Source organism: Mirounga angustirostris, unplaced genomic scaffold (genome assembly GCF_029215605.1).
Source record: "Mirounga angustirostris isolate CCGP_5_RB_7025 unplaced genomic scaffold, mMirAng1.0.hap1 SCAF_15, whole genome shotgun sequence".
In the NCBI taxonomy this organism is placed as follows: Eukaryota; Metazoa; Chordata; class Mammalia; order Carnivora; family Phocidae; genus Mirounga; species Mirounga angustirostris.
Window position 1 is genome coordinate 61,760,275 of NW_026991723.1, and position 17,655 is coordinate 61,777,929.

Genomic DNA, 17,655 nt, shown 5'->3' on the forward strand with positions numbered 1-17,655 from the left:
GAAGCGCCACAAAGGGGGTAGACAGACCTCTCCAGTGAAAGAAATGAATTACATTCAAAAAAGATACATAACTGCACAAGTAGAAATGGCCTAAGAGGGTTGCCATAGTTAGCAATACTGGGGACATACTTGTGCTAAAAGATTATTCTTTATTTGCCTGAAATTTAACTTTAACTGGGCACCTGGATCCTATCTGGTAATCCTAAGTCACCATCCACGCCAGAGACGGTAAATAGGCTCGAGCCTATGTGACGTCACGAGCAGGTTGACTGTGGCGGCCAGAGACGTGGCCTAAGTCAGTGAAGAGCGTGAGGGGATCAGTTAGTCACGCCTGCCATTAGCACAGGACGGGGAGGTGAGGGCACCAACGTCATTCATTTATCTGCCATCCTGAACTGGTCCAACTCCTGGTTTTACACACGGGGGACCAGAGCAGACAAGGGACTTGCCCAGGCTCACAGCCCGAGTCCACAGCTGGGCTGGGCTAACCTCATTTGTTGCTCCATGCTGCCTGCTCAGAATCAAATCAGAATGCCACCAACACCAGGATTATGTAATCTCAGACTCTCCTCAGCAAACATGACCACCCACATCACCGGCCAGAACGCACACAGCTCAAGCCTCCACCCGATCTGATTTATCATCATGACTACATTTGAATGCCCTAGAATAACACAAAAGATGTGAACAAAATCCATTTACACTAAGACAGTTCTGTGAAAGGCGATGTCGTTACGACAGAAAGCACTCAGGGGTCTGAACCCCTGTGCTCTCTATGTATTATCTCAAGGGCTCATGGTAATGCAATTTCACATTTGACTCTTGGTAGAACCTACAAACAAGTACGCTTTATTCTAAAGCAGATATTTCATGTACTGCTTACTGCATTGGATGGAACTGAGCTGAATGTGGGGTTTCTTCTCCACCTTTCTCCCAGCCCCCTCCTCTTTCGGGGCCTGGGGTTCCTTGTTTAACTGTTAAAATAAAGGAGATAGCACTGGGTGGCTTTTTATTCCAGCTCTACCCTTTCATGACTTTGCAATTCTGTGTTTGATTTACAGACCAAGGAGGAATTCATTCTTTCGGTGAGGGAATGAACACTGCTTCACTTAGAGATTTTGTGAGAGGGGCCTGAAACCAGCCTCTTTCAAGACACTCAGTCTAATTGTTTTATGTCTCCATTTGGATATCAGCCTTTTTCTTTCTGCTCTTCTTAATCAAGTTCTTTCATTAGTTTTCTCACTCATTCAGGAAATACTTATTTTATAGAAAAATTACAAATGCATTCCCTTGACCCACAAATCCCCCTTCCAGGAATTCATCCCCAATTCACACAGGCACGCATATGACAACGTGGCCCAGGTTATTCCAACAGACCGGAAACAACACAAATGTCCATTGATAGAGGACTGGCTGTCCAAACTATAGTCCATCCACATCGAGAATGCTATGTAGCTGTAAAAAAAAATAAGGAATGTCTTTATAGACTGACAAAACAGACAGCTCTGGGAAAATTAAGGGAAAAAAAGCAAGGTGCAGGACAGCATATGCGGTATGCTCCCTTTTGCGTAAGAAAGAGGAAGAGGACTAAAAACACACATTTATGTATATTTGGAATGAGAAACACTGGAGGGATAAATGAAAAATGGCTATCTACAGGAAGGGCATGGAACAGAACAGAGGGAAGCTGTATGGGGTCCAGAAATTCTCTACTTATTACATACTTTTTACTGTGGAATCATCTAAAAGTTGTAGAGGTTTTAAAAATAAAATTAATAAAATTAACTAAAAGAAAGAAACCAATCCCTAAGAACTGAAAACAAAGGCACTTACAAGTATATCAATCACACAGAGAAAAATTTGTGAAGAGACTTCTGGATACATCTTCGCTGTCCAACTAGGAGACATCTAGTGTCCTTCTACCCCCCCACCCCACCCACACATACACACTCACAGCTTTTGACTGTGAAACTATTCAAACCTACAAAAAGGTTGAAAGAACAGTACAGTGAACACCATGTACCCCTCACCATGTATTTTCCCCATCTGCTTTCCTCTCTCTATAAATACACATATACATACACATGTATACACACATACACAGAGATGCACACACATACGTTTTTGTTTCTGACGCATTTGAAATTATAAACTTTGACACTTCACTCCCATCAGTCCAGAATGCACCCCCTAAGAACATTCCCCTATGGTATTATTACAGTGTCATTATCATGTTTACGAGAATGAAGAGCAATTCAGTACCATCCAATGGTTAGTCCACCCTGACTTCTTCAATTTCCCCAAAATGCCCTTTCAGTTGTTAAAAACCAGGATCTAATCAGCATTCGTGCCTCCCATTTGGCTGCTATATTTTTATAACCTCTTTTCATCTAAGAACAGTCCCTGGCCTTTCTGTTGTTGTACTTGTTGTTTTCCACAACATTAACCTTCCTGAAGAATCCAGGCCAGGTGGCTTGTAAAATGTCCTAGATGGGTGTGATTATCTCCTTGTAGTCATATTCAAATTTAAATGTTTTTGTTTAAAACATTAAGAAGTATATTTTCTAGTTCAGTCCACTGGAAAAAAGAAAAACCTAGAAGCAGTGAACCTCAGGAGCAACGAGCAGAGCTAGCCCCCCGATCTTGGTTCCTAAAAATGATGCCCCAGCAGAAAGAATCAGGAATGCTTGGAGAAATGGCTGGTTCCAAAGCTAAGGCAGATAAAATATTAAGTGACCAGACAAATGGAGGAAAAGGCAAAAGAGGGGAGAAGGGGGCAGGAGGGAAAGAAAGCATCAAAGAAGGGAATGCTCTTCTGTAGAGAAGAATGCCAGCTTCAGTGCCGGGGTAGGGAGTCGGGTCAGAAAATGGCCATCTTGCAGCCCCGATGTAACATGGCTCAGCCAGGACCATCAACTGATGCTCAAACCATCTGGTAAAAGATTATGGGGAACCAGGACATCAGCCTCAAAGTTTCACCCCACAAATTACTTAAGGGGAGGAGGTATCTTTACAATAAATCTAGCAGATGCCACCTTAGTCAAGGGATCGAATTTAGCATCACTGAGAATGGTTCAAAGGTGGGTCTCCTGACTCAAAGCGGCGGGAAGAACATGGTATATAAAAAAGGTAGCATTCTGGCCAAAACTGTTTAACTGGAATCTAGCTGTGAAGAAATGATCATACAAATCCAGATTTGGGATTTGGGAACATTTTCTAAAACAACTGGCTTGGGCCTTTTAGAAAGGTCAATGTCCCAAAAGCCAAAAAAAAAAGTAGGAGATTAAAAGTAGTAGATTCAAGGAGACTAAGCACGTGATGGGACTTAGACTGCATGCTACCTGATTGGTCTCTCCCACCCCCAAATAAATGGCAATAAGAACATTCTGGGGACAAGGGGAAATCTGAATATGGGCCACATAATAGGTAAGATTATCGTATCACAGTTCATTTTTTAGGTGTGATCATTATATTATGGTGATATAAGAGGATATAATTGTTCTTAGGAGATTCATGCTGACATATTTAGTGGTGAAGTGTCGTTACGTCTGCAAACTATTGTCAAGGGCTTCAACAACAAAATGAGTGGCAGGGGAGGCAGAGGAAAGAGAGGGAGAGGAAGACCAACATGGCAAAACATAGACAACTGGTGTCCCTACGCAAAGGGGATGGGATATTCACTGCACTTTCTTTTAATTTTTGCAGGCTTGAACATTTTCCAAAAAATTGGAAGAAAATTTAGAGGAAAGTTAGAAATATTAAGTAGAGCAGCACAATACTGTGTTAAAAAATAATGTCTGTGACTGACTGGAATACAGCCCATTTAATGTATTTTTTAAAGATCCATGAATTCATAATGCTACTTGCATAAAAAGGAGAGACAGAAAGACAGAACCCCCAAACCAAACAAAAACAAAGATTCCTGGAGGTTCTCCTAGATTCCAGGCCATATGTTGGGCTCTGGGGTTCCAACTGCCAACAAGGGAGATGCGGTCCCACCCCCCACCCCCCAAGCTGCCCCTGACGGAGGGGACTGATAATTACCAAGTAAGCTCTACACTGAACAGAAAATTGAACCTTCGATGACAAGGCAGGGAGATAGGTGTTACAGATGTGTCCACTGGAGGCCGTGATCTGGCTGGAAAGGCTTCCCAAAGAAGTGGTGATCGACCTGGGAATTCAGGAAAGATTTCTTTTTGCTAGTGGGGGCTGCTGGGCTGGACCAGGGCTGGTCCATGTCCCCATGACTCTAGCAACAGGCCTGGAGTTTCAGAAGACACTCAGAAAGAACAAGGGCGCCATTCCCAGTACATGCAAAGCCCACATTCCATCTCAGAAGCAACCAGGACAGTGTTATATGGCAGCTCGTGTGGGAACCTGGGGGAAATCCGAGAACACTATGCTTGTGTTGGCATCTGGGCATAACGTCTCAATAATCATCTAACCCAGGATTGTTTGTCTTAGGTTGAGCGCTTCCCACTTTATAAAGCTCAGTCTCTGCATCAGGTAAATAATAAATTATTTAATTTTCTTGGTAAACAGAGCCAAAGCAAAAGTCTTTTGTATAATTCAACACTAAAGTAGGCCAGGTTCTATTAAAAAAAAAAAAAAAAAGCAACCCATTCATTATAAAAACCAACCAGAGTAGAACTCTAAGTACTATATGCTTGAAATACTTAGCATAGTTACTGATCTTCACCAACAACCAGTCATCTAGTTTTTGAGTTCAAAGGAACCATTTATTTTTTATACACAAGTTACTGGACAAGGAATAGGTTTAAAAGTGGTGTGTGTGTGCGTGCGTGTGTGTGTGAGAGAGAGAGAGAGAGAGGAGAGAGAGAGAGAGAGAGAGATGAAGGATTTACAGGGAGAACACAGGTCTGCACTGAGTTCCAGCCAGCCTGGGTGGTCATTTGCTACCAGGCAGGAGCCTCCTCACCGAGGTAGACTAGAGGGGGATCCCAGGGACACAGAGGGAGCCTATGTGGCCTCCAGAGATCCCACTCCCACAGCCTCAGATCTGTTCACAGCAGGAAGCAAGGCAAGTCTCTTTGATCTTTGCATCTTATTTTCCTCATTCTATTTTTTAAAAAGATTTTATTTATTTACTTGAGAAGGAGAAAGAGAAAACACAAGCAGGGGTAGGGGCAGAGGGAGAGGGAGAAGCAGACTCTCTGCTGAGCATGGAGCCCGACACGGGGCTCAATCCCAGAACCCCGGGATCCCAGGCCCAACCCAGGAGCCCCTAGAGGAGGGAATTACATGCAAGGCACAAGAGGGAAGACAAGAGGTTTAAGGCAGGTGCTGATGACTTTGAGCTCCAAGGTTTTGGGAATAATGACACGGCATCATCAGCTGGCCCAACCCTTCACCTTTATAGTAGGAGGCCCAGAGAGGGCAAGGGATGCGCAGAAGCCACACAGCTAGTCCCAGAGAGCTGATCCCAGATCCCAGGACCCGCCCCCCTCTTCCTGGAAGGTAGACCAGAAGGCCACCTTGGTCCTTGAAGAGGAGGGAGGTGGAGTGCACTTCATGGTACCAGGAACCCTGAGTGTCTCATCTCATCCCATAACCAGCCCAGGGTTTGCCATTCCATTGCCATGTCACAGATGAGGAACCGAGACTGGTAGAGGCTAAGTGACTTGTCCTAGGTCGCCAACTAGTAGGTGCCAGAGCCTGGATGTGAGCCCCAGCCCATGTGACTCCAAGCCCAAGAGATGGTCCTTATTACAAGTTGACCAAGCACATTAGCCCCTCTGGGCCTCTGGGCACAATCTTACGGAATGGGATGAACAAAGGGCAGTCGGCGCCATGCCATGACACAAACCCTGTGCTTTTGTCCCAGAGCTCCTGCCAGCAGCCACCAAGCCCCTCAGGGCCCACCTCACGCAAGCATTAGCACAGTCCTAGGAGGAAAGCGGAACTGTTATGGATGAGAGTGCTCAGGCTCCAGCGAAGGAAGTGGTTTGTGCAAGGCCGCTCAGCTGGGAGATGGCAGGGTCAGGATGGGAAGCCAGGTCCCCTCACCCTGACCCCGTGCCCTTTCCACTGCTCCTTACTGGGAGCCACAGGTCCCCTCTGTGTGCTCCTGGCCACTATGTGGTCAAGGGCCTTGCTGGCTGAAAGGACTCTCAGGCTGGTGTGTCAGATCGAGGCTCAAGCAGGACACGCTCTGTCCACACCGCAGTTTGACAAGAGTCTTTGAGGTCCGTGATGCTGACTGCAGGCATGTCCAAAGTGGCGAAATATTGATTGCACCTGCTTTTGTCCCTGACATTCTGCAAGTAGATTCAGGGGCTCACTTGTAGGTATTTCCCTTATGTCCCCTCCAGGGTCTCAATACCTACCCTCAAACCCTTCTGCCTCAGCTGACACGCCTGCCTTCAGAGACCCCAGGCACCTTAAATCAGCAAGAATCATCTAGGATCTTGTCAAAATTCAGATTCAAGGTCAGTAGGTGTGGGGTGGGACCTAGGGGTCTGCCCTTCTGACACGCTCCCAGGTGTTGCTGCTGGTCCTTGGACCGTATGGCTTTAGAGCATCTCTAGGCCAGTATTTCCCCAAGTCCCCTGGTGATCAGAACTATCCAAGGTGCTTGTTAAAAATCAGCCTCTCAGGCGTCCTCCCTAGGATGTGATCAGTGGACCTGGGAATCTGACTCTTAATTAAGCAAGCCCGTGCCCTGTCCCCACTCCTCCCCCTCCCCCCATGAGTCCTACGGCCAGGTACACGTGGGCAACAGTGCGGAGTCCAACCCCCTCATCTGGTGCCCTAATCCCCTCTCAGCATGCCCACCAGGCACGGCCCAGTGTCCACCTGAGGGTGGCTCGCCCCCCTCCAGCAGGGCCTCCCGCCCGCTGTGCGTCAGAGTCACCAGAAGCTGACGTGCCCGAGGCCCAGGCTCCCAGAAGTAGGACAGAGCCTGGCCAGGCTGACCAACTTGGCCCCGTGTGCCTGAGACTCTCCTGCTCCGCGTTTCCTGTCCACATTATCTCCATCCTCTCACCCTCTGAGGTTGCTGTCACACCGTTTGACACGTCTGTCCTCCTGCAGGGAGTTACTTGCCCGGTTCCCTCTCTGGGTCTTCCCAGTCTCAACTTGTAATTCCCGACTCAACTCCATGTAATCTGCGGTTGTGCTGCTTAAGAGCAGCATGAGCTGAACCATAAGTAGTGTGAGTGATTTATTTATTTAGAATGAATTATTTACACCCCGCATATTTCCAGAAAGGGGTTGAGGCAGAGAAAGACGCATCAGCAATGTGGCCATTGGGCTCACACGCCGGGAACCGATATTGCTTTAGATACCATGGTCTTGAATTAAAAATGGGGGTCAGAACCTTGAATTGAATCTTTTGCCAGCCGGACAGGAAGGATATGGGTTGGGTCGTTGGCAGGAATAGATTGGGAACCGCCATGCGCTCGCTCGATAGCACCATGCCCTTCTTTGCCTCTGCTTCTGTGAAAACTCAGCCCAAAAGAGCAGCTGTGCCTCTTCTAGCTGCCCTGGGCTTGTTTTGCCTCTCCGGCAGGTTCTCTGTTTTAATTTCACTCTTCTGAATCGCCTTCATGGTCTGTGATAGTTCATTTCATCCACACGACTTTGAATCTGGAGGCAAATGGAGACATAAATCTTCAAGGAATTCCCTGGCTGGGGCCTGGCGGCGCCTCAGACGGCGAAAGCACTGGTAACGGTTAATATTAACCTTAGTCTGTCGAGGGCTTTACAGTCTGCAGAGTGCTTCTACCCTGCTCCATGACCCTGTCCTGTCGGATGCTCTCAACAGTCCCTGGAGAAGGGCAGACTTCGCCCATTTCGCAAGTGATGCTCAGTGATGCTCGAGGAGGCTGCTGATTTGCCCAAGCCGGTTCTGGGCAAGGAGAGACACAGGACGGATGACCACCCAGAGCATCTGGGTTCAAGACCTCTGTCCTAGCTGCTCCACCAAACTGCCTCTCCGCCGTATCCGCCTGCCCTGGGGTGGCAGTGCTGGGCAGTGGGAGGAACAGCAGTCTGCGAGAGCCTGGGTGAGTATACAGCAGACATCGTACCGCTTGAGTGAGGGAATGAATAAATACCTGTGAGCACGGGTCAGCGAGGGAATACATGAACGAGAACAGACCCCCTCATTCCCTGCAGAGGATCAGCGGGTCCTACCCGGATCCCTGGAGAGGGTTCCTATTTCCTCCGATCCATTTGTATCCACACCAAAAACTACCAACCTTTCCTGACCACACACATGACATTCAGCCCGCTCTCAGGACTGGACTTCCCCGCACCAGGCACCCAGTGACACCATCAGGGAGGCCCACCCATAGTCTCTGCTTGGCCCACGGTGCGTGCCCTTAATACCCCTTCTCCCTCTCTCGCACCACCTTCTTTTCTTTCTTATGAATCCAGAAGGTGGAAGCATCTCATAGATTATTAATACACTAAAAGGCCCCTCTGGAGACCAGCGCCAAGAAATGGCTCCAGCCGGGCCTGGATTCTTGGCCTCTGCTGTCTTTCTTAGAGAGCAGCCACAGGAAGGGTTTCCCGCCGTGCTCAGTCACACCGCACCTCCTGAATGGTCTCCATCAGGTCCACGGCCTGGCCACCCAGCCACCCCTGGGTGTGGCCGCCCCGTGTGTGGGCTGGGCGGAAGCAGGATTCCGGCTGGGTGGGTTTTGACTCCCGGGGGCTGAGAAGTGGGGGCCGTGTACAGCCTGAGTGTCTTGCTAAAGAGCCCCCATCCTGCCCAGGATGCTTTGCTTTCAGGGTCTTTGGGGCCAGAGTAAACCACCTTGGTTGTTGATGCAAAATGGGGTGATTTAAAACTCTGAGCCGTAATTGGAGATCTGCTTCTGGTGGAGAAGTCCCTGTCACTGCAACGGGGTCACTACTGTTCTGTAGTCTATAGAAGTGCTTTCATTTAAAAGGGAAAGCCTTCAGTGATTCTCACAAGGCATGAAACACGAGAGGCTGGTCCCATTGTACATAAGAGAAAAGCAAGGCTGAGAGAGAGAAAAATCAAACCATATTTTGGTGGAGATTGCAGAGCACTGGAGGGTGAGCTATGGGACCCAGTTCTGCTGTTACTGTGAGAACTGTAGAGCAAGGTCCTCTCCGTGTTGGGCCTCTGTTTCCCAGTCTGTATAATGGGGACACTGGATCCGATGCTTGCCAAGACCCTACCAGCTGTAGCCTTCTATGAATCTATCTCAAATTCCACAACCCACAGCTAAGTAAACAACAACAACAACAACAAACAAAAACAACCCTTTGATTTCTCAGGCAACCTACAGCTTTAATACGATAATCACTTGAGACAATCAAATCAGATGACAAAATTCCTGTTCCTAGGATGCAAATGGCATTGACCCACAGTTTAGAACTACGCCAGAATTCAGTAAATAGCAAAGGGCTTGATTGGGGGGGTTTCACTGATTTGGTTTTTTAAATGTCAAAACCAAGCATGACTTAGATTTTGCAGAAATCAAGTCCTAAATGTTCTGGGCCATAGTTGCCAACACTTCAACAAACAGAGTCAACATTCCCCTGTCTGCATGACCTGCTTCCCTCCGCTCCCTGGCAGGAGCGTCCCCATGGATTCAGCCCCATCACACAAGCTGAACCGTCCCCCCCCCCCCCCGGTCCTGGAGGGAGCACCGCGGCGCAGGATGGGCTGCCGAGGGAGGCTGGGAAGGTGCCAGCACAAACACATCTACAATTTAATATCTGCTGCGCTACCTTTGAAGGGACGGGCTCTGCGGGATACGGTTCTTGACGAAATAGTGTTTGCGTTTTCCTGCGAGCAGCCCTTTATCCCTTCAGGAATCTGCCTTTATTTTCATCAGCGAGACTATTTTTGTCTGCCAGCTGAGGCAGCTATCACCTAGCTCCCAAGAAGGAAGGAATTTTGTCCTGGTCTCTGAGGAGGTCAACCCCCTCTCGATGCATCTCTTGTACCTTCCCCAGGCTCTGCCGGCATCTCTGGCTTCAGCTGCCCTGCCTTCATTCCCGCCCCCCACCCCCCGACTCGCCTCCAAATTCTCCTGCCTCTTCCCCAGGCCCCAGGTTCGCAGAAGGACAGCCTAGGTTGGGGGCAGGCCCGCAGAACTGCTTGGGAAAAGCGCAAGGTAGGGTCAAAAGCAAACCCCCTTCAGAATGCTGAGGACAGGATCCTGAGGGGGTCTTCATAAAAGTTAAAGAACAACATGGGGTCCAGAGACAGGAGATGTGGGCTGGGGCCGAGCTGGAGGCCGTTTAGGGTCTCCCTCCGCTTTCATTTACCAAGGGGCTGCAGGTGGAGAACCACTCTGGGTCCCTTCATGTCTGGCAGGCTCTGATGATCTGCCCTCCTCTTTCAGGAGGAGACTGAGGCCTAGAAGGCAGGCGTCCAGGCCTCTGTCAGCAAGTACTCCCCCAGTACCCCTCAGCACGGGAGCCAGGGGGCACGAGGCTGAATGAGAGCAGACCCCGGCCTCAGGCAGCTCCAAGCCAAGACAGACCCAGGCACAGGGCAGCACATGCCGTGGCGGGGGGTGGGGGGGCTGGGGGGGGGGATGGCACAGCACAAGGAATGGGGGACTTCACAGGAAAAGGGGCAGCAAACTGCACCAGAAGGAACGAGCACAGTCCTGCTGGGTGGAGAGAACTCTGTCTGGGGCCAGGGACATGAGGAAGCAGGGCAGGGTGACAGCAACTTCTGACCACACTTGGGACTGTGGGCTTCATCCTGGCAGCCCTGGGATATTTGCCCTGCTTCTTCCCAACAGGGGCAGCATACCCCGAAGTTCTGGAGACCAGGAGCACTCCTTAGAGTCCCTGGGGTCCCAGGCCGTAGAGTCGCAGGGTGTGGGAGGTGAACGTGCCCGGTCTTGCAAGACTCCAAGAATTAATTGCATCTAAGTCTCCTGAGCTTAGGCACTGCAATGGCAGCTGGGGCAACAAGTGGATCTACAGCCCTTGAGGCATTTGTTGAATCCCTTAGCCTGGACCCGCTGAGTGGAGCCCAGGAATTTGCATTAACACAAGCCCATCCCCAGCCCCCAGAAGTGACTCTTACAATATAGTTTGAGAGCCTGGAACCTGGTCTATGCTCACTCTCTGTATTAGATCTCCCCAGCAGCAGGCCTGGATGAGATTGGAATGTTCGGGCAACTTCAGGCAACAGGGAACCCCCTCATTCACAGCCAGGCAGCCTGCCCCATTCTGGATACCTTCAGTGATAAGGGCTTGCTTGCAGGGAGTGGAAGCTCTGCTCCCCACTAACTTCAGCCATTGCTCCCCCATCTCCCCACCTATACCACTGAGAACCAGCAACATCTCTCACAGAACCATGCAGCTCTGGAGGCGAAGACTCCTGCGTGTCCTCCAGTCTGAACATGCTGTCTCCCAGGGCCAGACCCTGGCCCTTCCCAGACGCCTCCCAGCCTGTGTCCTGATAGGTCCCTGCCAGGGAGGCCCAGCTCTGAGCTCCCCCAGGGCGGCGTCTGACCAGGTCAGGGAGGGACAGAGCCTGGACTCTAAGAAGGTCCTCGCATCTAGCTGGCTGAGCTGACGCTCCCCAGTGGCCGAGTGACTCACATCATGACTTAAACAATATTAGCCTCTCGACGCAGCAACCAGGAATCAAGAAGCCCGGCAAAAGGCAAAAGTTAAATTTAACCGATTTTGGCACCAGGCTGAATTTTCACCCCTCCGTCGCGCGAATCCCTATTTTTGTAGCACCAGGGAACAGAAACAACTGATTACACATTCCAGGCTGTCCAGCAAGCATTGTTCCCCCAAAGGGCAGTCAGAGCTCCTTTTCAATTACACAAATTACATGCATTTTCCCATTTGCGAAACTCTGTTTGGGAGCCCAGTTTTGAATAAGTTAAGGGATTACTGAATCCCTTGAGTGAATGTAGGCCCACTCCTCCAGCCCCTCCACCATCTCTAAAGCCAGCTCAGCCTCTCAGAGGTGGGGAGGGGGCCGGGAGGTCCCCAGAGTCTACTTTCCCAGAACGTGGAGGGAGGCAGAAGCTCCAAGGCTACTTCCGATCAAGATCCTGATCTTTGTTGCTCCACTTTCCTCGGCTGGCTCCACAAGCTGGGAGAAGTCTACTCTCCTGGGCTCATCCTGTGATTCTGCCTCCAAGGTCCCCAGAGCTCTCCAAACTGCCAGGCACCATCCAGTTCCCTGCCCCTTGGCGGCCCCATCAGTGTGCAGCTGGAGCCCTTGACCTTATGCAGTCCCCCAGCAGATGTCTAGGGTAGTGGTGGGCCGTGCTTGTCGGCAGCAATGCAGAGTGATCCTGTTGCAGTGGGGGCCGAGAATCTGTGTTCCCTCCCATGCCCTCCACCTCACCACGGTCACGTCCACGCTGGGAAGAAATTGTTGCCGCGGAGGGTTTTCAGGCTCCACAGCCTGCGCCCTGCACTTAGGTCAGTTCGGCACTCAGTGAGGACCTGCTGGGTGCCAGGCCCTGTGCTAGGCCCTGGGAACTGGGGGACAAAGAAAATGGGGGGCCCTTGCCCCCCAAGAAGCTTATATTCTAGCAGGGAACACCTGGAAATAGAATAAACCATCTCCCACAAAATGTAATTCCTTTAATGACAAAATATCGGATGCAACAGACATGACGTAGAACCACGCTTCCCAATCTTCTTTTCGCCATTACTCTCCTGAGAAGCCCTTATAGACATGTTTTCCTATCCCTGCACCGCTCATTTTAATGAAACCGAAATTTTAATGCCACAGATACTATAGATCTACTTATGTACCGTATGTATCTCTGTGCTTTGTACATAAAAAGAGTAGGATGTTTCGCTCCCTCCCCACAAGAACCAATTTACACTGACTTGTGGGAGATGGCCTTCACAGAGCAGGCTCTGTTGAGGAAGGAGCAATTAATTCACTCTGGGGCTATGGGAGGCACAGAAGGAAAGGGATCAGGGAAGGCATCACAGAGGAAGAGGTACTTATCCAGGGTTTTGAAGGATGAGCAGGAGTTCCTCAAAACAGAAAAGGGACTCAGCATGGAGCTTCCTTTGCTGGGCAGCCTGCGATCCTGCCTTCTTCCCAGAATCCCTCCTTCCTGTGGTAGTCAGCCTTCAAGATGGGCCCCAGTGATTTTCACCTCCCACTACAGCTTGTATAGTCCTCTTCCACACTAAATAAGTGCTAATTTGTATGACGAAGAGAATAAGGCATAAATGACAGTATGCAACTTCTGAAGCAAGGTCCTAAAAGACTTTTCCACCTCTGCCTTGGTCTCTAGATGAGTCGCTTTGGGGGAAGCCAGCTATCATGCCATGAGGACACTCTAGCAGCCTTATGAGAGACCTACAGGAGAGACACCGATGTGTCCCCCCATGTGAGGGAGCTGCTTGGGGGCTGATCCTCTAGCCCCAGTCAAGCCCTCAGATGATGCTAGAGTCCAGTCTCCAAATCTTCCAGCTAGACCCCAAACATTATGGTGCAGACATAAGCCATTCTCTGCGTCTGAATTTCTGACCCAAGGAAATAATGCAATAATGACTATTGTTGTTTCAAGCCACTAAATTTGGGCATGATTCATTATGCAGTGATAACTAACACGGTCCCGACTTCATAACCCAGTCTCCTGTCTTGTCAACTTCTCGAAGCTGGAGGCCTTCCATGCTCATGCTGAGGCCAGGCCGCTCTGGCCGGCAAGCCAGAGTCCTCAGCGTTGTGCTCCCTCCTGGAGCTCCTCAGAGAATTCTGAGGAGCAAACCATTCCAAGTGAGGCTATGAAAAGGTCCGGAAGCTCCCTGGATTCCTCTCTGTGTAGGGACTGTCCAGGGAACTTGGCCTGCCATGTCTGAGCAAAATGTCCATCTGCATGCAGGTCTTTCTACCCTCCATCCCTTCCTTCCTCCCTCCACCCCTCTGATCATTCAACAGACGCAGAATAATGTCTGTGGAGTGTTAAGCACTAGGAAAAACAAGAGGAACTCAGGGCCAGGTTCTGTCCTTACGGAGCGTACAACCCAGCTAAACATGCCCCCACAGGGGCAAAGCCCTAAGAGAGGGACAGGCAGAGGGCACGACGGGTGGGCTATGTACATGTTCTGCTAGAAGTAAATGCAGGGAAGTGAGAAAAAGAATTTTTAGAGGGGCTACCTTAGAGAGTACAGTAAGGAAAGGCTTCTTGGAAGAGGTAGCATTTAAGCTGGGTCTCCAAGGATGGGTGACACACTAGGCATGGGGAGAATGAGGCATCTCGGGGGTGGGGGGGACAATGTGGCAAGAAAGACCCAGAAGGCTGAGGAGTCGAGGTATTCAACTCAGGAAGCAGTAGGAGGCAGGGCAGGGGTGACAATACAACGAGGAACACTTAGTGCTTAGGATGGGCCAGGCCTGGCTCTAATCACAATTTCATCCCTGAATCCATACAGCCGTCCTATGAGATCAGTCCTCTCCCTCCCCTGATTCTACAGGGGAATCCCTATACAGGGGAATGCCTGGCCCTGCTGCCTAGGGAGTGGAGCGAGCTCTTCAGTTTTCAGGAAAGGAAGCTCAAACACAGAGAGAGTGACCCGACCAAGGTCTCACGGCTGTTTGCAGGAGCCACAGGGCTGGAAGCCAGGTGAGCGGCGCTGGGTCGCAGGCACGTGGTTAGCTCTGCACCATAGCATGCCGAGCTGCTCTTCGGGCCTCATCTCCTGCTGTATCCACCCACATTCAGCGTGGCCTGCTCAGGCCACAGTGAATGACTCACTGCTCCCCGGGCCCATGCACTCCCCCACCTCCAGCTCCTGAGCACCCCGTTTCCTCTGCCAGCAATGCTCTCCTGCACAGCTCCAGCTGTCCAACATCCTCTGCTCCTTTCCAGCCAGCCCCACGTTGCTCCTCTGGGAAGCCTTCCTTGCCCCTGGGCTGAGTGCATGGCCCTCCCTGGGACCTCACCCCCTTCCTCCTCATACCTCAGTCACGGGTAGCTCCAGCCTCCCTCTGAGCTGTGAGGTCGGGGCTCTACCCCCAGCACCTCATGTGAGCTCCTCAGTCAACAGGATTGCAGGGAAACCAGATCCTGCTGTGGTCAGGCTCCGCTGGCCTCCTCATTCTCACCCCGGCTCCCCACTGACCACGCTCCCGCCCCACTGCCCCGTTCTCCACTCCCTGAATGAGCCAAGTTCTTTCCCAGCACAGGCCATCTGCATCGACTATTCCATCGACCCAGCCAGCTCCTTCTCATGCTTTGGGTCTCAGCTCAAATGTCACCACCAAGAGGCCCTTCCTGACTGCCTTGGGGCGGTCACCACTAGTCCCATCACCCTGCTTATTTCCGTCCTGGCTGTTTCCTACCACAGTCTCAGCTCAAGACTCCCTGAGTTTAAATCCCTGCTCGGTTACCTAAGTGCTGAGCGTCCTTGAGCAAGTCACTAGGCCTCTGCGTGCCCAGGTCTTCTGATTTATAAAATGAGAATGATATAGCGCTTACAGCACAGAGCAGGTATAAGGATTGCATTAATGCAAATAAGCGCTCAGAACAGTGTCTGGTATGTTCTAAGTCTGGCACACGTATGACACAAGTGTTTGCTCTTAGATGATGACTTGCCTACTTGCTCACTGCCTACCTCCCTCCTAGCACGGAAGGGTAGGCGCCTATCTGTCCTGTCAGCACTGTCTCCCCAGAGTCTACCAAAATCCCAGGTGCAGAATTCTAGCTGTTGGATGGCTGGATGGCTGGATGGCTGAAGCAAAGACATGATCAAACTGCGTGGGCCACCCCTCATCTTTCCACACTCTTCTTCTCCCGTTCAAAACAACAGTTGACGCTGGTGAGTGTCGCCTACATCAGGCCATGCACTCCCTGGCTGGCTGGTGTATGACGTTAGCCAGTGTGAAGAGTGAACCCTGGCCAGGAGCCCCAGCAAAGGCTTGTGGGGGGGGGGGGGGGGAGCAGTCTTGGTGGACAAGACCACGTCAGTGGGGGAGGGGGGCTTGGCAGCGAGTAGGTAAAGGCCCATCTGATTAGGAAACAGTGAGAGCAGGGCTCAGAGGCCCGAAGGTACAAGATGCCTTTGGGGAAGGGTGAGTGGTTGCAAGGGGCCGAGGCACAGAGGGAGTGGCAGGGACAGCAGAGGACACTGGGCAGACGGACTGGCCGGACACTGGTGACAGAGTCAGGCTAGGCCGTCACTGAAGGACTCTGAACATGCAGCGGAGGTGTTGGGGCTACCTCATAGAGACCCACCATGTGGGCCGTGCCAGCACAGGCCTGGGGGTCAGGCCAGGAGGTGGGGTGGCGGGGGGCTGGGCAATCATTCATCCAGGGAAAAGTCAGGGAGGCCTGAACTGGGCAACTTAGGAGCCATGTTGCACAAGGAACCATTCCTGCAAAAGACTGGTGGCCAAAGACAACCAAAGGTGAGACCCGGACCTTACCTGCACCAGATTCCAGCCTTGGAGGGACTCCGCAATGATGGACGTAACGGATGGACAGACTCCTCCAAACACCATCAAGTGGTTCGGTCCGTATTTTATTGCATCGTAGAAGGCTTTCAACCCTTTTGCATTATCACACTGGAGAGCAAGAGACAGAAAGAGAAGCCCGAATTAGAAACAGCTTTCCCCAGGGACAGGGGCCCAACGGTGGATTCACACAAACAAATTTCCTCATGAGAAACCTGCTGGGTTTCAGCTCCCCCACTTGGGAGGCCTCTCTCTAAGCCAGCCAGTAGCCCAGGCTATAAGCTCAGTGAGTGTGATGTTGGAACCCCCCCATCCTGGCTCTCCTCCCGCTGAGCACCTTCCCAATCCAGGACCGCTGGCTCTCCGGCAGAGCACACAGAGGAAAGGGCCCCCCAATGCCTCACTCTGGGGTCTCCCCCTTCCTGGAGTCATTTACATGTCAAAAGGGGACAAATCCACACCCATTAGAATGGCGATCATCAAAAAAGCACAAAATGGTAAGTGTTGGCGTTGCTGGTGGGAACGTACAACATGCAGCTGCAGGAAGAAACAGTACTACAAGGCCTCAAAAAGGTTCACTGGGATTGCTATGCGAGTCGGCATTCCACTGCTGGGTAGACAGCCCAAAGGACCGGGAGCAGGGACTCCAAGAGGTATTTGCACACCTTTTGTATAGGGGGACAGTGATGAAGGGATAAACAAAATGTGGCATATGCACACAACGGGGTATTTTTCAGCCTTAAAAAGGAAGGAAATTCTGACACGTTCTACAACACAGATGAACCTTGATGACATTATGCTAAGTGAAACAAGCCAGATGCAAAAGGACAGTTATTGTAGGATTCCACTTAGATAAGGCCTCTAGAGCAGTCAGATTCATAGAGACAGAAAGGAGAATGGTGGCTGCTGGGGGGGCTGAGGGTGAGGGGAATGGGGAGTCAGTGTTTAATGGGTACAGAGTGTCAGTTTGGGAGGATGGAAACATTCTGGAGACCGATGGTGGTGATGGTCACACAGCCATGTGAATGTACCTATATGACACTCTTTTGTGCACTTAACAAATGGTTAAAATGGTAAATTTTATGTTTTGCATATTTTATCACAATAAAAAAAGAAGGAAGAAGAGGGGGAGGAAGAAGGGGAGGAAGAAAAGGAAGAGGAGGAGGAGGAGAATCTAGGGGGAAGAATTCGCTCAGCAAACACTTGCCATGCACTGCTGTGTTCAGTCCAGGGCTGGGTACTTAGTA

At 50.7% G+C, this 17,655-nt stretch overlaps 1 protein-coding gene across 1 annotated transcript in view; it reads right to left on the reverse strand.

The window, feature by feature from the left end:
* The window catches only part of GABBR2 (gamma-aminobutyric acid type B receptor subunit 2), a 344,696-nt gene that overhangs the window by 219,838 nt on the left and 107,203 nt on the right, over positions 1–17,655 (reverse strand). Inside the window, exon 2 of the mRNA XM_054509321.2 lies at positions 16,382–16,519. Within this exon, the coding sequence (XP_054365296.2) occupies positions 16,382–16,519 (138 nt within the window). The remainder of the gene's footprint in view (positions 1–16,381; positions 16,520–17,655) is intronic.